Below are 21880 nucleotides of genomic sequence, written 5' to 3' on the forward strand. Positions count from 1 at the left end.
ACGACCCAACTATGGATAAGCGGTTGAAGATGGATGGATAGATGGATATGCAAGTGTGAATGAGAATTCTCCTCTTTGTCTGTTCAACTCTATATGCGTATGATTCCAGGTTAATGTCCTGGTGATGGGAACGCTGAAGACCTTTGGAATCTTCTTCGTAGCATTCCAAGATGATTTTGGAGGCTCGGCTGAGAGCATCAGCTGGATCGGCTCGATCATGTCTGCACTGCGTCTATCTGCAGGTCAGAGTCAACACCACACCCATTCTGTGTGTTGTCCACACCGCCTGAACATAATTATGAGCTCTGGATTCAATATCAAAAGTCACAGGCCATGCATACCCGTAGCTGACCTGACCCTGGCTGGCAACGTCCATGGCTCAATTTCAGAAGGACACGTGTTTTGTCTCTCCTGCTCGCTCTGCCTTTGGTTTCCTGTTTCTCCACACTGTCTAAATAAGCAAAACATGCCTACAAAGTGTATTGTGATGTCAGTCATCGAATATCATCAACAATATTGATTATTTGTGTGCGTGCGTGCGTGCAGGGGCCAGGGGGGGATGGGAGAGTATTTATTTTCTTCATTTTTATACTTTATTCCAGACAGAAGAGCGTAGAGAGACAGGAAACCAAGGGCAGATAGAGAAGAGAAACAAGACGGGAGTAGGAATCCAAACCTGGGTCCTCAAACATTATACGTTTATAGCTTATCGGTAGTCTTGCATAATTCTATGTATGGACTAAAATTGGGTGGAAGCACATCAGCGATTAAAAATAACTGCATCAGAGAACCAATGCAAAGACTTTAGGGCGGTGCTTCATAATGGGACTGTATCAGGGTTGGTTTTCAAAGCAGCATACATAGCGGGTTTTTTTGGTAGGTTTCGCCTTTATTTTTTAATAGAGGAGAGACAGACAGTAGGCTGACAGGAAATGGGGAGAGAGGTGGGGGGATGACATGTACTAAAGGCCGTCGGGATCGGGAGTTGAACCCGCAGCACACTGCCAGACTGGATTACCAGCCAAGGTGCCTGGACCGCTGAGCCACGTCCAGCCCAGGCCCCAGCAGACATAGCTTTGTCTCTGCCGTCCAAGCCAATTCAGTGAATTTTGATTATCCCAGATGTGTCAGTAAGCAGAGATCTCTCATACGAGAGACTGTGTGCTACTGCTAACCAGCTGAGCTAGCAGCCACCCCCAAAAACAGAAAAATATTATGGCTCGAATGCTCGATCCCCTTAAAGTTACCAAGTTTTGATTATATGCTCGTTTATCACGCCTCTCATGTTTTATTTCTTAATTAACACATACCATTGGATATTCAATTCTACCGTAGAAAGAATACAGTGGCATTTTACCATTATTCCTTTGTTTTAATCTGCATATAGCGCCCCTGGCTTCTGTGGCTTGTGCCAAGTTTGGGACCAGGGCGACATCTATCGCAGGGGCTTTGCTGGTCAGTTTGGGTTTCCTCCTGAGCGTCTTTGCCACCAGCGTTACGTACCTGTACCTCAGCATGGGATTGATAGTTGGTGAGTAGCAATGTTTGGTATGCAGATTAGAACTCTACACAGTCAAATGGAGTGTATGCTGCAAACTACACATATATGGACAGAAAAAGACTGACATAATTTATGTGTTATTCTTACTTTATACTTCTTCTTCTTCTTCTTCGACTACATTTTGAATAATGGCCGCCTTGTGAATATAATCAGTAGGCTTGTACTATTAGATGGTTTCACACAGCATTGTTAGTGTGGTTGCCTAACAGGGCAACCAGACTATAATAATTGCCCACCTTTATTTATAGAGAAACCCCAAAAAGTTTCTCTTTACATATGACGTCTTTAGGGTCAATACATCATCGTACATCATCATCATGCTGTACTTTATAGCAACCACACTTGCAATTTCCCAGAATTGCAAATGTTCTAGTTGTTGTCTGTCCTCGTCCAAATGACTCGGAAGTTATCCGACAATGACCATAACCTTCTTTCTCTTATTTAGGGATTGGTTTTGCACTTCTATACCAGGGCTTCTCAGTCGTCACAGCATTGTATTTCCGAAAGAGGTTGGCTACGGCATATGCAATTGGGCGCTCCGGGATGGGTTTGACCTTTGCCCTGGCTCCTTTCACTCAGCTGCTGCTGGATCAATATGCTTGGCAAGGTAAGTGACACCTTCTAACTGGGAGAGGGTGGCAATCACTAATGTGTTTCTTTCACTGTTGTTAAAAGCTTTACAGGCATGTTTCCAATTTATATGGGTTGGTATAAGAGTATTTATTTATTTTATTTATTTATTTAACAGGTACAATGCACATTAATCAACACGTCATTTTGCAAATCTATGTAAATGAGCCAGAGTTAGCCATAGGCTAATTTTCATCTGTAGTCGCTGAGCAGGCTCTTAAAAGTGGTAAAAAGGCTATCCATACAAAAACAAGTAAACATAGTACAGGGGGCGGAATGACACCAGTGACAAGGGGAGCTAGCAATAAGTTAATAATAGTTACTCGTGGTGACATATTTGGTTTGCTTTAAGCCACCTTTTAAGATTACATTTGAAGGTCAAATAGTTGGAGGTCCCTCTTACTTCTGTAGGGAGACTGTTCCAAATTGGGAGGCTCTAACAGAGAAGACTGTTTTACCAAACACACTGTGCAGTACATAAGAAATGTTTACACCAAAACTATGCATCAATTTCCTTTCTGAATGTAATACTCACATTGCATTGCATCAAACTAAAAATTATTATTATCAAATGATCAAGCGCCCCTCAAAACCTATTTTTGAGGGGCGCTAGCCCCTCCTATATACGTACAGGTTTGTGTTTAGGACGGTCAATGTTTGTTTTAAAAATGCCATTGACAATGAAGAGAAGTTTGAAAAGTCAGTTTGTTTAGTCACTAACACAAACATTAAATCCCATTAACAATAAAGGGAATGTAATATTTGTTTTACATCATCATTATATCACCAAGCTATACCAATTAAGACAATTGTCTTAAGACAATTTTAAGACTTTAAAGGTATCTTCAGTGATTTCAAATATCACTTGTTCTTTTTGAGGGGCACTAGCCCCTCCTATAAACAGGTTTAATGTTTGTCTTTAGTTCAATGTTTGTTTTGTAAACGCCATTGACAATAAAGGCAGAATTTACGTCATAATGTGCCTCATTACGTCATTTTGTCTCTTTATTGTTAATGGCGTTTAATGTTTGTGTTGGCACCGTTTGTTTTACATCACCATTACATCACGTAATCAACACGAGTTAGACTTTAATAGCCTATATTAGCACCCCTCACTTCACACTGGTGTGATTTTTGAGTGGTGCAACCACTCCAAGGAACAGCAATGTCCGGGTTCGCCAATGTGACCACCTATGTGACTATGAGCACCAGTGGTATGACTATGAGTACCAGTAGGGGCGCTGTTGTGCCAAAAACAGAGAGAGAGAGATAGTGCTGCACTGTTGCCTGCTAATGAGAGAGAGAGAGAGAGAGAGAGAGAGAGAGAGAGAGAGAGAGATCGGGGGGGGGGAGGAGAGAGGGGAGTTGCACCACTCAGTTCACACGGGTGTGATTTTTTATTTGTGATAAACCTCCCTACTATAGAGTCTGCTGACCATATAAGGAGTTCCTCCCTGTCCCCAGTTCTTAAAAAGAAAAGCTTAGGTTTTGGCTAGAGGGCCCATCCTTTATCCAATCAGGATAGAGAGGGGCGTATCTACGTATCATCTATCATGTACCATGAGTCGTAGTCAGTGGGTTAAACATGCCACACCACTGACATTGTATGTATGGTCCTTATATTTTGGACTGAAAGTCTTCCTGATGCGTATAGTGAGAAGTTTGGGACTGTGTGAGGCTGAATGCCTGGATTTCTATATATCTTCCACAGGAGCCCTACTGATCCTGGGGGGTCTTATGCTGAACCTTGTGGCTACCGGGATGCTTCTGAGACCAATTAAAGTAAAGCCTGCCACTGCAGCCATCGCCACCTCCACCATCTCCCCGATGCAAAGCCCCGCTGCATCCCTCAAAAGCTCCTCAGAGAAGGAACGCCCTAAGAGTTGCCTGAATGGGAATAGTGCCCCTCACCTGACCAATGGCATATCCAAAACAGACTCATTCCCTTCCCCTCCTCCTCAACCATCTCACTGGGAAACAGAGACTCTAGTGGGACAAAGTGCCCAGATCTCCAAGGACCACTCTACAAACCATGAACTGACCAAACTGGTCTTGAATGGCATGAATGGTCACCATGAACCCCACCATGACCTGAGACAGGGTAAGCCGGGGAGCCCAGACAGCTCCACGGAGCTCAATGGCAGTGTGAATGGGTCTGCCATTGTGGGGAATCCGTCCCATGTCAGCACACCACCGTCTTGTGAGGTGGCCGTCCAAAAATCCAAAGTGTTGGACTTCTCCTTGCTGAAGGACCCATTCTTCTGCATCTACACCTGGTCTCTGGTCTTCAGTCAGCTGGCCTACTTTATCCCCTATTTCCACCTGTCTGCCCGTGCCAGGACCCTGGGAATCAGTGCCATGGATGCTTCCTTCATCATCTCAGTAGCAGGTAAGCTCCACAGTGGTCATATTTACTTTACTTACTTATCCTCTTCGTCCCGGTTGGGGCATAAGGCCGCAATCATACACTGCCACTAAATCCTGTCTCGTGCTTTGGCCTGTGCTTCATCCCAGGTAAGACCCATCTCCTTCAGCTCCGTCATCACTGTCCCACAGTGGACATGCATGCCCATTATCTTATTAAAACACGGAGCCCGCCAGAACCGTAGTAAGCATAGAATTACTTTTGTCTGGCAGCCCGGTAGAACCGTAGCCTACTTTTTCTAGGATTTATATTCTTTAATCCATGTTTTGATCAGATCGAATGGTTAGCTGCCACTCGTTAGCATAACAGTGTGGGACAGTGGCCCACATTTTGAAGATATGCGCGCATCCACTTGCACTCTATGTGCTGCTTTCAATGGCCTGTATCTCCAAATCGGCACAATGAATGTCGTTTCTGGTGAAAACAAGGTTTTTCAACGGCTGACAGCAGGCGCTGTGAAACTCAGGTTTTTTCTGCACCGAGCAACAGAACAACAACCGGTCAAGACACCACACACACCTTGGCTGGCAATCCAGTCTGGCCGCGGGTTCGACTCCCGATCCCGGCGGCCTTTACTGCATGTCATCCCCCCCATCTCTCTCCCCATTTCCTGTCAGCCTACTGTCTGTCCCTCCAAAAAAATGAAAATAAAGGCGAAAGCCAAAAAAATAAACATAAAAAAAAAGACACCACACACAGCATTATGTCACCGTAACACCCGGTTACGGATATTTGGCTCTATAGACGGTTAAGATAAATTCTTACAAAGCAAATCATGCATGATACTTGAGTAGCTTCTCATGTCACTAAAACAGAGGACTCCTACTACTGTATATGTCTGTTAGTGCAGAGCTGCTAATGGAGAGGCTCACTGTGTTTGTGAAGAGAGAGCTCTGGGTTTCATTTTAGACTGAGTTTAAGAAGCGATGCAAAAATAAAATGTCCTCAGTCAACTTTTAGGCATTAATTATTTGTGAGCTGCTCAGACTGCAGTCTTATGTAATGAATGTGCTTACATAAAGGCTGAACTTTGGCCTACTGGCCAAAGCTGGTGGGTTCAGCAGTATCCCATTGATGAGGCCACTGCATATGAAAAAAAAAAACAGCATTTCCTTCACCAGCCATGCACGTGCATGTAAATCTTTAAGGGTGCCTGGTGGCGCGTTGTGAATTATTGAAATGCTGCTCCACCCTACTGTATAATGCCAACACTCACTACTTTGATGTGTTCACAAATTGAGGGCAAGCATCTTTTCTGTAAATGTATCCCAAGATAATTAATTATCATTTCTTGGGAGATGGACACTGATGGACCTTCTAAAGATGCTCGTAGATGAGGGTATTCAAATTCTCAAATCATTTTAACATTTTATTTTGTAAAGTTATACTTTTAAACTTGTCAATAGAAATGAAGGCAATACTGCAGTGTTAATGTGTTCCTTCCCCACTTCAAATGGAAACAGTTTAACCTACTATTCATAATTAGCCTGATTTTAACCACAACTAACAGTACTGCAGTGCATACACAAGTGTAAATAAAACAAAACATCACCGACCATTGGCATCTTTGGAGGTAGAGCTCTTGAGTAGTCTTTGCGGTTTGCATTAGTTTGTTTTTTGAGAATGACTGAACCTCCATTCCTTTTAAGGTGCTCCTAATCAAGTAACGAGCAGCCATCTTGCTTCTGCATTATGGGAGATGTAGTTTCTGAGGTCTGAGTTGTCATGCTGACCAGATTTGTGGTCCATTTCTGAGTTTTGACTCAACAATACTGGCTACACATTGTAGTATTTCAAGTACAGCATGTACAGTCTTCTGGAAGTCAAGTCCATGACAAGAAACTTATAGTGCAATATGAAAATGCTTGTCTGTATCTCTGTCTGTCTGTCTCTCTGTACATCTATCTCTGTTACGTAGGTGCATACATCAAATCACATGGCTAAGCTCTATAGCATGTGATCAACAAACTTATTGAAAACCAAAATCATTGGTGCTTAGTTCACAAATGGCAAATCTAGTAACTATGTGGCTATCAATAGCCACAGATTTAATTTAAATGTTTAACTTAATGTGAATTGTAGTTGCCCCATACCAGTTTGAATCACGTGGGCTTGTGTTAGGCTACTTTAGTCAAGTTTTGGTGCCACTAGTGCAATTCCCATTCAGGGCATGAGCAGGGCCAAATTAGCCATTGGGGCCGGTGCCCAGGGGCCCTTGGCTCTCAGGGACACTTCGCGGAAACTGGACCGCACGGTACTGGGTTTGAGGCCCTGACAAGGGCCTAAAGAAACCGTGTGTGCACACTGCACACCCCCCTCCCCCTCCCTGCACTATGGGACGCCCTAACAAATGATGGTCTCAGGGGCCCTTGCGGGTGTTAATACGTCCCTGGGCATGAGACCCGCTCATCCCATCTACTTCACACTTTCTTTTGCTCCTCAGCAATACACCCAATGCCCATCAAGTGGGAAGTTGATTGGAAGAGTGGTTCACGAGATACGCATGAAGTGCTGGACCAATCGACTTCACAATCAATGCGCTGCACTCCCTTGGGTCCTTAGCAGTACACCCGTTAAGTGTGAAGTTGATTGGATGAATGGGTCTCAAGATATTTGAAAGACAGAAAGAGATATCTATAAATTGAGATTACCTATGGGGTCATTTAAAATAGATAATGCTGGTGGTTAGCATGAAAAATGTTTTATAAATGAGTTTCCTGAGTATTCCTTCAGCACACCACCAATTCAGATAATTTCCACCTGAAACAGATGTTGAATGTAGGGCTAGAATTGAATCCCATCAAAGCCTTGTTCCCTCTGCCTCCCTATGTTGTCTCCTCAGCCTCCAAACTGTCTGTCTCAATAAAGACAACATACTTGGGAGAAGGAACTCACCCATCTCCACTTTGTACAGTCAAATAAGACAATTATTGAGCTCTACTATCCCTTATTGTAGGCAGATATAAATGCACCATTTACCATTTACCAGATGCAGTGCTCTGTGTTCAAACAAAAAACAAGAAAAGAATAGATGCTCAATATCCTCTGGTGGTCCACGGGTCTACTTAATGAGCAGCGTGCCAACCAATTAGAATCAGTGTGCCGGAAAGAGAGAAACAGATTCCTTGGACACGTTTGCTCTTGTCATATTCTCATTAGCAGTGTTGAGCTGAGAGAGCGGAGAGTCGGAGACTGTCTACTACGCACACCACAAAGCCACCGTCTCAGTGTCCTGCTGTCCCCCTCCGTCCCTGTGTCCTGCTGTCCCCCTCCGTCCCTGTCACAGAGGCCCATTGAGTTGTCCTGGGGAGGGAGCCCACTATCGTCCGGGTCGGTTCCCGTGTCAGCCCACCGCCACCAACACTGTCACTAGTGGGAGTTGCTAAGCAACAGCCAACTGAGTAAAGTAGCTGCCGTGGTGACAAGAGGGGGCTCCCCATTTTTTGGGTCCAATTCTGAAGTGGCTGATGTTTTGCGGAGGAGCACTGAGGCGGCAATGTGTACAAAAGAGTGGGTAGTACGAGCCAACAGCATCCACTCAGTAATGAGGAAGGCTATGAGAATGAGAGTGAATTTTATACCCAGACTTTACAGACGCATCACACAATCATCCAATTTGAAGCAAAAAGCGTCTCTGCAAAAGTGCAAAATGATGCGGTAACACCTCTCTAATCAGCGGTGGGGCGAGAGCTTCACATTAGTGCATGGACACTTGTCCCAGAGAGGCATTTGGTCCGAAGCGCTACTTAATGTAGAGAGGGCTTTATTGAAGCTGCATTGTGCTGAGTCTGAACGGGAACAGCTGCGGACCTGGGCTAACATGCTGCGACTAAAACACACAAACAAGCTTGCAACTTGTCTGCTCACGCCCCAGGAAACTCTCTCTGGTCACTAGAGGAGGACACATAAACACAGCACAGCTGCCTCATGTCATATTCCTAACCGTGGTGGAGAGATATGTACTAGGTTCTATTATGTAACAAAAGCAGAGGTGTTCAGTGACAGGGCATTTCATTATTCATCCCTCTTTTGTCTTTATTTATAGCCTGCTGAGGCTAGTGCAGCACTCAGTCAGGCAGCAAGGAAACTATCAAAATGGTAATACATGTTCAAGAGATTGTATGGATTAATTTTATTACAAATATGATTATTGCAGCAAGACATCTCTGCAATTTGGTCTGCAGCATTGAAAGCCTCTAGGTGGAGAGTGTGTTGTTTTAGTTGTGGTGCAGTGGGTGAGCAAGGGATGGGCAACTCTGATCTGCAGCATGGAACCAGTTTGGTTCGATCGATGGCTTGGTGCTGCCTGCCTGCAGCTATTCCTGCAACGGTCAATAGACCACTGCAGTTGCCGCACCGCCTATCGCATTCCAGTTGTCCTCAGCAGAGAGCAGCATACTATATCTGCCCAGTCATCATACCCACTGGAGGCAATGTAACAGAAAATAAATCTATTGGACAAGGGTACGACACATAATGGGGTTCTGCCTGGATGTTATCTTACTGTAGAACAGGATCATCATGTGCAAGGCTGCTTGATGTTTGACGCCCATGTGGTGCATCAAACGTCACATTGTGCTGCTGCAGTGCACCCTCCCCTACTTTTCCTCCCTTATTGTCTCCTCCCTGGCGCAGGTGTGCAACACACGCTGATTGATTGACTGTATCGTTTCTTTAATGCGACATGCATGTGACAGGTTGGCAGGTCACTCAATATAACTTGGCCACATGCCTGCACAGCTTCCTCTGCACTTTAACCACACGCTACAGTGCAACATGGCCCGACACTGAGCTTTGCTGACTTTGACGGTTAACTCTTTATGACTAAGCATCTGTTGAAATGACCCTCAGGAATGTCAGCCGCGGCATACCAGTGTGGAACACGCTTTCACCCTTATGTCCAGATATCGCAACATGTATGTTTATGTTAACCGCTTAAGCCCTATTTACATTTTTTATATTTACAAATGTTTGTAGAATAAGAACAGTTCAAGGAAAGCACAGTTCAATACAAGGTCTGCTAGCCTAAGAGGATTGAGATACCCAGAAAAGCACTAAGACTTGTTTACATTGGGGCCCTCCATTTTCATGTGATCACCTTAGCTTTTTCTTAAGGAATAGCTATTGAATGTTCTTGTTTCATACAGATAATTGTTAGTTTCTGTAGATAGAAAGTGACAGCCTGGATATTTAATTTCATATCCTGTCTATATAATATCCTTTCCTCATACAGTATTAGTTTGACCAACATTCTGTGACAGTCTGCATCTATGATCTAGCCCAGTGATACTCAACCTCAGGCCCGCGGGCCACATCAGGCCCGCGGGACCATTATGACTGGCCCACCAATGAAAATCTAAAAAAAAGAAGAAAAAAAAATCTGGAAAATGAAATAAAAATAAATAAATCTGAATGAAGTTATCTTTAATTACATTATTATAAGTAATACTATTAGAGTTGTACTATTACTCGAACGAGGGGGGGGGGGAGATGCAATGCAAATGAAAGACATTTCATTCCCTATTCCCTGACATAATTTTATAGCTAAACGGACAGAATTCTATTTTATTTGAATGATGAAACCCAGCTGCCATTAATAGTTGGAAATGGAAATGGAAATTGCGGAAATTGCGGAAATGGAAATTGCGGAAATGGTGGAAATGGAAATTGCGGAAATTGCGGAAATGGAAATTGCGGAAATGGTAATTCCGGAAATTGTGGAAATGGAAATTGCGGAAATTGCGGAAATGGAAATTGAGGAAATTGCCGAAATGGAAATTGCGGAAATGGTAATTGCGGAAATTGCTCTTCACTTATAGCTATCTATTTTCAGGTAGATTGTTTTATTTTACTCAGTCAGCCATATCACTACTCATTTTTTTTCATGAAAAAGGTCATAGCTGGGTAATCTATTTTCAGGCAAATTGTGTTTATTGTATTTTATTTTACTCAGCCATAACAATTTATTTTCTGTTAACCAACTTGCTGGCTGGCAGGCAGGCAGACAGCTACTCATAGACAGGCAGACAGACAGACAGCTACTCATGGAGAATTGGACAGGCAGGCAGTCAGACAGCTACTCATAGACAGGCAGACAGACAGCTACTCATGGAGAATTGGACAGGCAGGCAGACAGCTACTCATGGACAATTGGACAGGCAGGAAGGCAGACAGCTACTCATAGACAGACAGACAGCTACTCATGGACAATTGGACAGGCAGGAAGGCAGACAGCTACTCATAGACAGACAGACAGCTACTCATAGACAATTGGGCAGGCAGGCAGACAGCTACTCATAGACAGACAGACAGCTACTCATGGACAATTGGACAGGCAGGAAGGCAGACAGCTACTCATAGACAGGCAGACAGACAGCTACTCATGGACAATTGGACAGGCAGGAAGGCAGACAGCTACTCATAGACAGACAGACAGCTACTCATAGACAATTGGGCAGGCAGGCAGACAGCTACTCATAGACAGACAGACAGCTACTCATGGACAATTGGACAGGCAGGAAGGCAGACAGCTACTCATAGACAGGCAGACAGACAGCTACTCATGGACAATTAGGCAGGCAGGCAGACAGCTACTCATAGACAGGCAGACAGACAGCTACTCATGGACAATTAGGCAGGCAGGCAGACAGCTACTCAGACAGGCAGACAGACAGCTACTCATGGACAATTGGACAGGCAGGCAGGCAGACAGACAGCTACTCATAGACAGGCAGGCAGACAGCTACTCATAGACAGGCAGACAGTAAGACAGCTACTCATTGACAGACAGACAAATAACTACTCATGGACAGACAGACAGACAGGCAGGCAGGCAAAGAGCTACTCATGTTATGTCATTATGTTATTATAACAGCTACTCATGTTATGTGCAATAATTTGTGCAGTTATGGAAACAGCTCTTTGTGTTTATGCAAGAAAATGTAACACATTTATTTATTTACATATTGTGTGCATGCACATTGTACTTTGATACATTTTGCGAAAATAAAGCAATTGAAAGAGAGAAGTTATCAAGTATCATTAATGTCGTAATTTTATCTACTGGCCCCTGGCCCCTTGCCATTTTTGTAATGTGGCCCACAGGTAAATCTATTTGAGTATCCCTGATCTAGCCCTCTACACTGGACCATCCCCTGCACTGTCCTCCTCCTTCACCCGTCATGTCTTCTCTCTCTCCCTGTGTGTTCCTCCCATGCAGGTATCACTGAGACCGTTGCCCAGTTGGCCTCAGGGTGGGTGACGGACAGGAACCTCTTCCACAAGTACCACTACCACAAGGCCTACCTGATCCTCTGCGGTGTGGTGAACCTGCTCTCCCCGTTGGCCACTACCTACCTCTTGCTCATGGTTTACGCAGTCTTCTTCGCCATCTTCTGTGGTGGATACATGGCGTTGCTGCTACCTGTCCTGGTGAGGGCCAATATCTGCATTATCTCTGCCAAGTCATCTCCGTCGGAAATCTAACTCTATTGTCACACCACAGTCTATCAAGTATCCCTCTCCAGTGTGTGTGTACTGTGTGTGTGTGTGTGTCCTAAAAGCTAATAATGATCAATCAACTTGACAGTGATTAGGGAATGTGATGGTATCTACTTTGTTCAGAAGTTCAGTTCATGTTTACAATAAAGTGAATAGCACCCTACAATGGATGAGATTCCATTACTGTAGATAGATAGATAACAAACACACAACTTCAACATTCTTTGAAAAGCCTTCTTAAGGTGAGAGGGTGTCAGACAAAATGTATCTTGTAGAGCAGTGTTTCTCAACCTTTTCAGGCCGCGATCCTCCAAAATAATCATATTTGAACTGGGGACCCCCAACAATAATCATATTTGAACTGGGGACCCCCAACAATAATCATATTTGAACTGGGGACCCCTCGCCCTGACAAGCAGCTTGGGATTGTAGGAGTTGAGATATTACATTTAGTTTGACTTGGTTTCACAGATAAATATTGTGAAAATAGCAGATAGCATATTTGTGCACATGTATGTGCACACGTAAGGAGAGAAGGGTATCCTTGAAAGACGAGTGACAATTGACTCTTCTTGATATCTAACGTCACTGCGTTACCAACTGTCAGTTTAGGGTGGTGCAATTAAGTCACTTGGTATCCAGTATCGTGAGGTCATCTTCTCCCAACTGAAATGTCACCACATCATGCAATGACCTATTTGTGTTTCATGTGAGAGTTCTCACATGGTATATGGTGACATTTCAGTTGGGAGATGGTGTCTTCAGATATAGGCTGGGCGGTGCTGCAATGCTTCTGGGCAAACGGGATGACCACCGGTGTCGTCACATTGTAAGGCATTGTACAGAGCATGCATGCACACAGAACCAGTCGGAGCGGTTTTTGTTCTGCTGAATGGAGTCTTCTCCTATCCGTTTGATGGAAGGTTAAAGGTGTCTGATTCATTCAGGCTAAACAGCTTGTTCCGGTGGAAGGGGCTCCTGTTTACACCCCATACAACTGCACTGACCACTGAGTGGAACTGAGTGGAATGAGTGTGTGTGTGTGTGTGTGTGTGTAGTTCTGACTGCAAGGGAGAGTTTGCCGGTAATAAAACTGTAATTACAGCCTGGGCTCAGCGGTCCAGGCACCTTGGCTGGTAATCCTGGCAGTGTGCCGTGGGTTCGTCTCCCGATCCCGATGGCCTTTACTGCATGTCAACCCCCCATCTCTCTGCCCATTTCCTGTCAGCCTACTGTCTGTCCCTCCATAACAAATATAAAATAAAGGCGAAAGCCACAAAAAAACATTAAAAACCCCCAAAAACTGTAATTACAACATTAACAATGTTGAGCCAATTAAAAGGGTCTCCTCTACTCTGAAACCCGACACTTAATATCCAAAATGCATTCAAATAACATTTGCCAAAAATCTGATCCCGAAGAACTAACAACAATGTTGTTTGATCATTTATATCCAAAATATAGTGTAGTAGTTGACCATGGATCATCATTATCAACTACTGAGAAGATTATCAAGTGACACAGTCAAGTTTTGAATTAGACACTATTTAAATTCCTAAATGAATTATGCTTGACGTTTCCTGTTCTGCTCTTTCCATCTGCAGGTAGACATGGTGGGATCAGAAAAACTGAACAATTCCATGGGATTCTCGATGTTCTTTGTTGGCTTGGGTTGTCTCACAGGACCACCTCTGGCAGGTGAGTGAATCATCGTCATTCAAAACCATGTGAATGGCATATGATTATGAGCACACATACACAGGATATGGCCTACTGCTGGACTAGGTATTTATGGACAATAATATGGTGAAATAAGTGAAATAATGGATTGAAAATGAGGGATGAAGTCAATTCTGTGTTGTATTTACAATGTGAATGTCTGATTCTCAACAAAATCCAACAGATAAACTAAATGGTGAGTAGACTACCATATCAAATCAAACTAAACAACTCACTAACTAAGCAACAAAACGTAAAACTAACAAAAACGAAACCTGCAACTACCAAAACAAAATACAGGGGGGTGGCACTCACACCTAACCTAATGTGTTTCACTTAACCCTTTAACGTAACCCATTGAGACCTGAGGGCTGCAGAGGGGCAGGGCGATTCTACAAATGTACCCCATTAGGTACCCCGCATCTTACTTATGTTTCCCTGATAGAAACAGAAAATGCTTGAAGGCTGACACACACACACACACACACACACACACACACACACACACACACAATCTCACTCGGTCTGATAGGCGGTTGTCCAGAAGCGTCGATCCGACTGATGGCAGCCATTCTACAAAGACTCTGGCCATTGCTCAAATGAGCCCGTTGATTGCCATGGCAACGGCAACCCCAGCCTAAGCTTGAATTGCCCACACGTGTTGAATTCCCAACACCTGCCATTTGATTAGTTAGTCAGTCCACTTTTCACAGTCAGTTCTCACTATACATTCTCCACAGACGTTTACCACTGCAAGGACTTTTCCATATGGGCACAAAAGGGACACAGACAGATGGATGCAGTGGGTATAAGGCGTATTGCATAACACGATGGGGCATGCATTCCCTATTTGCATCATTCCCAACATGCGTCGTTCAGTTGGCCGGTACCCAACTGGTCTAGTTCTAGTATATAATGATGCGTAACGTCCCGGTGCCGCACGGGCTACATTCCTGTCCAACACTGTAGATACTGGGGTTTGAAGTTTCCATAGTAGGCCTACGTGGGTGGCCGAATGCTCCAACAAACACTGGGTTGGGTGATCTCTGTTGCTGCACTAGCAGCAGGTTGGTTGGGGTGCCTGTTCAGCAGGGATTGGAATTGAGCTCCTATAAGCACACGTTATGCTGCCCTCCCGCTGAAACAACTCACTTGTCAAGTCAAAAGAACCAGCTGGCGACTCCAAGTCTATCAAAGAGACATGGTTGTCTACACCCTCCACAGACCAATAGTATCGGTTGGCAGTGACAGGGACTATACACATGAGGGTTAACTGTGAATTGGCATGAGTAAATTGAGAGAAAGAAAGATGCATAGCTTGCAAGCTAGTTACAGTATATTTGATTGGGTCATATGTGCACGTACCATTGTGACGTGTAAGCAGCTGACCAGCTTGGCGTCTCATTTAAGCTCGTCTCGTTCAACTATCGCTCCTCTTCCTGTCAAATATGTTGGTATGTGCTTTTTTGCACCCACTGCCACAGCCTGAATGCCAAAATATAATAGGTGAGTGGGGGATGATTAGATTATACAAGGGGCTCCCGGGGAAATGGATGAGGACTTGAGGAGTCTTTGTCACTTGTATGCATTTTGTGGGGCCTTGTGGGATATCTTTGTGTGTGTGTGTGCGCATGCGCGCATGTGCGTGCGTGTCATCATGCAGGGTGAAAACTGAACCTGACATGAGAAAAACAACCTATAGTTAGTCCAGCCTTCATACTAGACAGGACTTTTTGGGGTTGCTTTGACAGAAATGCATAGAGGGGTGACGAGTGTCACATTTCACCATGCCTGAAGGCAAGTGAAATCCTTAGAAAAACAGCGTTGCTTCTATGGGTTGGGTCAGAGTCAGACAGTTTTAAGTGATGGCAGATTGACTCTGTTTGTCTTTTGGAGACCTGATTTTAATCCAGGGAACAGGTTTTGTGTGTCTGGTGTGTTGTGAAGGTCTTGCCAGTGCAAGACCTTCAAGAAAGTGATGTTTAATAAATGTGTATAGATAGATGTATAGATACACATATTCTCTGTATAGACAGACCATTTCCAATCATCACTTTTATGCAGGTTTAGTCCAGAATCCTTCATCAAGCTGACCATATTTGTTTGTGAGCATTTTGATGCATGTCCTGTCAAAATGGCTCTACAAGCTCTTGCCAGCCTCCGTTGGGGTGAGGGGGTTCCCTGTAAACTCGTTGACACGGTCCATTCCCACTTTGTTAGGCAATTCCTGAGAGGGGCTTATGGATTTTGGGGTCAAAACCTGACTACCTGACTTTGCAGTGGTACGGATATAGCTTGTGGCTCTGTTTACCGTCTCGGCAGCTCCTGTAAGGAAGAACTGTCATCTTTGAGGTTTGTGTTAACTTTCCTATTGAGTCGACCAAACCTCCCTGCAGGCTACGGCTAAGTGCCTGTTAGTATCGTAAATATACACAATGTTTGAGAAAAGAGTGCTTGGAAAGATGATGCAAAGTTTGGAGCCTAAAGTCAAGATATGTCCTTTAACACAAGTTGGGGTATGATGGGGTACATGGACAGGGCTATCAGGGCTAGCACTGTGTGACAGGGATGCCATGGTACTGGTCCTTGTGTCAATAAGGTACTGGTCTTTGTCTTTGTGTCTCCATATCTTAGTCATGGTCAGCATCATGTTTAGTCACGGTCAGTATCAAGGTTAGTCATGGTCAGTATCATGGTTAGTCATGGTCAGCATCAAGTCTGTATCATGGTCAGGTAGCATGTCATTATCAGTCATTATCATGCCAACAATGCTAATAATTACATAATAATCACATACTAACAGTACAGTTTAATGTAAAATCTGATGTTTAAAAATCGATTAGATGTTTTCTAAGTAACATAAGCAACACAATGCACAATAAGAAATATTGCTTACATTTTAATTCGGTATGGAGATCTGGATATTGGATAGGGGCACTGGACAAAAAAGGTTGAGAAACACTGCAGGTCTAGACGTTAGAATCAAGCATTTCTTTTGTGTGAACTTCCCCTTAAGCTCTTCAGACAATTTGTTCCAAAGCCTATGGGTCCCAGATGGCAGAATTCCAGTCACACTCAATTCTAAGCCTACACTAGAGGGCCACTGCTGTCGATGTGGAGTGTGGACTGGCTCCTTGTGACTGCTGTACAACCACACTTGTAAAAGCGATAACAAAAATCTTTAAATCAATTTTAACAGTAGATATTCTGCTACTGGAGTGCTTGTTGTTGACCCCAGTTAAATTCACTGCTTCTGCTGTGAAGTTGGTTACTCAGAGACTTCAGGCATGAATCGCGTGATTGATGTCAGGATAAAGAGTAGTTTAAACTTAGTTTAAATGTGATAAGATTTTTCAAGAAATCTCTAAGAAGAGAATACCAGCACTCATGGAAATGTCCTTTTAGTTTAAGGAACTTTATTCTTTTATAATTTGCATAGTATGCTGCAGAGCAGACAGCACAACATATGCGTTTCAGCATATAGCCTTCGTCAGCATCAGCATGTAATGCTGACACTTTCCGTTAGTGCTGGTATTCTCTTCTTTGAGATTTCTTGAAAAGTTAACTTTCCTCGACCGTGCATCCGGTAAGAATGTTCAGAGAGATTAAGACGGATTGGAGTCGTGCGTGCTTCCTTGCTTTATAAATGTGATAAGCTAAAAACATGATCAAGGTAATTCATTTAAGTGTTAAGTGAATTGAATGCAATTACATTTACACATACATTGGAATTTGTCAACTACATTTATCCAATTCTAGCCATTAAGAGCAGTGAGCAGCCATTCTCCGGCCCTCAGGAACCCACTGTAACTCTAAAGGTCATGAGTAGTAACAGCAGCATGCACATCTAGGCCTATATGCATGCCTTTTCTCTTTGGTATACTCAAGGGTTCTCGGGATAAGAGGTGCTTTAAATGGGAGGTTTATAAGGCTTATTGCCCAATACAATGTCAACATTGTCCATGATTCACATGTAATTCAGTTCATTCCTAAGTGATCACTGATGCCAGTTTCTATGTTGTTGGGTCCTTCCAGGTTTCCTGTACGACTACACCCATACGTATGACTGTTCCTTTTACCTGGCCGGAGTGTGCTACCTGCTCTCATCACTCTCCCTCTTCATGGAGCCCCTGGCCCAGCGCTGGCAGTCCAGGAAGAAGCTGGCCCAGGCCCAGAGAGCTGAGAGCGCCTGGAAGACCAATGGCTGCTTCACCCCATGACCTCCTGCACAATGTGTACTGTAGAGGGACTCGAAAGCACGGAACACCTTCAACTCTGAACCAGCGTGTTCATATCTTCCATGGGCTTGCATTCCACGGACATAAGCGCAACCGTGAACTTAGTGTCAAGACCTAAATGACCTTTGAACTTTGTTGAAGGAGTGTTATACTGACTGGGGAGAAAATTATTGTGAGTCGTGACCACACTAAAAACGAACAGATAATCGTATTTTGTATCTTTTGAATATAAGCCAAAATTACTCTTCCTGTTATGCCATATTATATTTCATCGCCACTCTCTCAGTATGCAGTGGAGGAGCATGCAACACTGACATACACAGAAATGGACCCTTGTCACTGCTGGGAATGCTCTCTTGCCTGCTTTGTAACCTTTACCACTTATTGAATGGAAAAACCATTCAATGTGCTCTGCAGTGTGACCACAACAAAAGAAATTATGTCTCCGCCTTTTCACAAACAGGGAAATGATATTGAATGATTCAACGGTTCGAAAAATACAATGGCACGCAAGTCTCTAGTGATGACGTGATGTGTCCAAATGTGCTTAGAACTCTATATGTGAGGTATTGGCTTTCATTGCTTATAGCGCTACCGGATATAGAAACTAAACTACAGTACTGAGCTGGAAACCTAGTGTCTACCTGCTGTTTGTCTAACAATAGCCTTCCCATACATATAGTTTTTCTATGATGAAATTCTTTATTCATGAAACACCATATCCATGAATGAGACAGATGTTCTTGTATACCTCTATATTTATACCTGTACTCACAAACATGCACTTTGGCCCACGTTAAGATCATGTTGCATGTGGTTATGTCCCATTTTCTGCCGGATAGTTCAGATACCAAGCAATCATTTGATGTAATGTAGCCTGCTTCTGAACCACACAATGTGTAATACTGATGCTGGCCCATTAGTAATGGCAATGCTGAAGGAATTCTGTTCTATGCAAAATACTGCACAGCTGGTACACAAAAGTGACACGCACACTGAAAGCAACAGTTCCTCTAATTCAGGGGTTCTCAACGTTTTTGTCTGGGGACCCCCGGAAATGCTTTGGCCATGTCTCACGACCCCCGCCCCACCCCACTCCCCACCCCCAATACAAATTGACCGCTACAATAACCTTAATAGAGAAAATACATCATAAATAAATACTGAAAACAGATATAATCATTAAGGATGCATGCACTATGTGTACTATATAAACCCTTTCCAATTCCCAGCCATTCAGTTGAAAATAATTATATATATTTTTTAAATCTGGGGACCCCCCAAAATTATTTGGCGACCCCCAGGTTGAGAACCCCTGCTCTAATTAACAGCGCACTTAATAACACCCTCATTTTTACTGTAATAATGATATCCTTACAATTTACATATCCTCTCTCTACATACTGTGTAGGCCATTTCAAGCATTTAGCTGACCTGGAAGTTAGACACTGTTATTGACAATGAAATTACATATTTGGGGAGTGTGGCGGGGTAAACCAGTTAAGCCTATTTTATGCTCCATCATACGATGGTGAAAATAGTAGACCTACAAACTTGTGAGCTTGTAGGCCTGCTAATTAAGGCGCACGATGCCACCACGCGACAAAGTGTGAATCAGGCTTTACATTGCTCATGCTGCATTTGGAGGATTGTGTTTTACTGTGAAATCCTCTGGGCAAGTGTTTTTTCAAAGATACTTTGTACACCTTGCTGCCAACATATAAAAATCAATGCCTTGATCTTGACCTTGACCTGATAAGGCAAGCCAATACACATTACCCCGACTGGGTTGGTAAGACTATGCCGTTGCGTCTACGACTAGAGTGCCTGCAGGCAGCCAATGAAAGGCAAAGTAACCTCTGATTGTGTTGTATAATAATATATGTCTTGTTATGGTTGTTGAAGTTATCTTTCTTTTTTATGGAATAGATTTTTATTGTGTATTATTCAATGGATTCCTTGTTCATCACCACTGTTTGCCTTATTATACTGTATCTTTACTAACTTTCCTGGAATGTGAGCCAAAGACACATTACTAGTAAACCTACCTACAACTTGAACCTTGATGAAACATGGTGTACTTAAACATTTTCATTTTCAACCACCCATTTTCACAGCCTTTTCCCTTAGATGTCTTTTAAGAAATCCTGTGATCATAGCTAGATCCAGTTTGTTTTGTTACTCTGCCCTCTTGTGGCACTGGAGAGCTTCTACACAAAGAATGCTACTTCAATTAGTACCAAATTATTCCCCCTCAGCTCACTTTCACAATGCTCAGCAAAGCTCTTTGTATTGTTTCAATAACTACAGTCATGCACAAGAGCTCTCTTGGCTCGTGAGCTGCAATCACCACCGATCTCTGTGACTGGGAGCCACTGAATGTTTTGTAATATAAATCATATATGAAATGTATGTTTATGCTTTAAAAGTAGATTTGAAATTTGGGTTACTTTACCCTTTGGAGTCAAATGCCTGTTTGGGGGTATTTTAACCATTTGAACCCTAGTGTCCCTAATCTGGGGGCAAACATTTGGTGAAAATAACAGATCTGCCACATGTTGTAAGCTTGCAGATCTGCTATTTTGGGCAAAAATACTTAAGTGTAGTAAAGTGAAAACAGGAGGAGCCCTAGGGGGACTCTGGTCAGTATAGGGCTTAAGTGGTTAAGGAAAAGCATATTTAAGCAACAAATTGAAGCATTTGTATGTCTTTTGGAGCAATAAGTGTAGCTATATGATGACGTTTGGGTATTATGCTGAAATTTGGAGAAAAGGCATTTTATGTTGAACCACTACCTTCTTTTTTCACTGATGTGTCCACCCGTATTTGACTTTTGTTTCCTGATTTGAGGTTAGACAATATTGGTAACCAATCACACAGTAGATATACTGGTCGCAGCTCATGTAGTTGTTTTGTAAACAGACTGTACAATCAGCTGCAATAAAGTGATGTGTGACTTGAATGTACATGTGTGGTCCTTTGTAGTCTCTCACACAGAAATGTCATCACATGACAGAACACATTCACAGAATTTGGCAGTTAACTCGTTTTTATTCACACAATTGTCACCCAGGCTACAGTTGTTTTCATTTATGTCAGATGTTTTAACATGAACAAATACAAAATGGTTTTCATTAATCTACGCATTTTCTATTTTTCAAATAGCACAGTGCTTTGTATTCAGATTTCATAATACATTTATTTTATTATTATAGCAGCCAAATTGCATATAAACAGGGTACTTACAGCACATGGCACTTGATGGTGTGTATGAAGATTGTGATTCACTTCATCATGTCCAATGAACCCCTGTAAAGGAAAAACACATATTAATCTGAATATATTGTTTCTGTCAAGAGTGCACACTTTGTTAGTTGTGTATGGACACAAACAGAAACAACAAACTACAACCTATTTACTCAAGAACAAACAAATTACAGCCATCTCTGTCACAGTAGCTCTGCTCTGGAGCCTAAAACAATCAAAATGGGGTTCAGATCTTTAAATATGTTTGCCAGGAAACACACCTGCAACCTATGCTTGATTTGGACCAAACCAATTCCTTGTGGACAAGGATTTCACTGTGTCAGAGAAGGACATGGACACTCAATGCAAAGTTGTATAACTGAAAAGCAAATCATCCATGACTTTAAAATGTATTTTTGTGCCGGTTTATTTGAGCAGAAGTGACATTGTATATCACCCCGTTATTTTGTCTGTCTTTAGTGGGAGGGGCCATGGGGGTATATAACCATGTTGTCAGTCTGCTGCCTGCCTACATAGGTAATCAGGAGCGGTCACTGACTC

General features: G+C 43.1%; 1 protein-coding gene across 3 annotated transcripts in view; it reads left to right on the plus strand.

Moving 5' to 3' along the window:
* Positions 1-20196, plus strand: part of slc16a4 (solute carrier family 16 member 4) — a 32094-nt gene extending 11898 nt beyond the window's left edge. For 2 of the 3 annotated variants that reach the window (XM_080763241.1, XM_080763243.1), the window contains 8 exons: positions 110-242; positions 1388-1531; positions 2007-2168; positions 3903-4580; positions 11836-12047; positions 13721-13814; positions 14020-14031; positions 17871-20196. In XM_080763241.1, coding sequence (XP_080619367.1) covers positions 110-242; positions 1388-1531; positions 2007-2168; positions 3903-4580; positions 11836-12047; positions 13721-13814; positions 14020-14031; positions 17871-18055 — 1620 coding nt within the window. In that variant the 3' untranslated portion in view covers positions 18056-20196. The remainder of the gene's footprint in view (positions 1-109; positions 243-1387; positions 1532-2006; positions 2169-3902; positions 4581-11835; positions 12048-13720; positions 13815-14019; positions 14032-17870) is intronic. The other variant, XM_080763242.1, reaches the window with a different exon arrangement.
* Positions 20197-21880: the final 1684 nt, after the last annotated feature.

Source organism: Protomyctophum bolini, assembly GCF_963924005.1.
Source record: "Protomyctophum bolini genome assembly, chromosome: 5".
NCBI lineage: Eukaryota > Metazoa > Chordata > Actinopteri > Myctophiformes > Myctophidae > Protomyctophum > Protomyctophum bolini.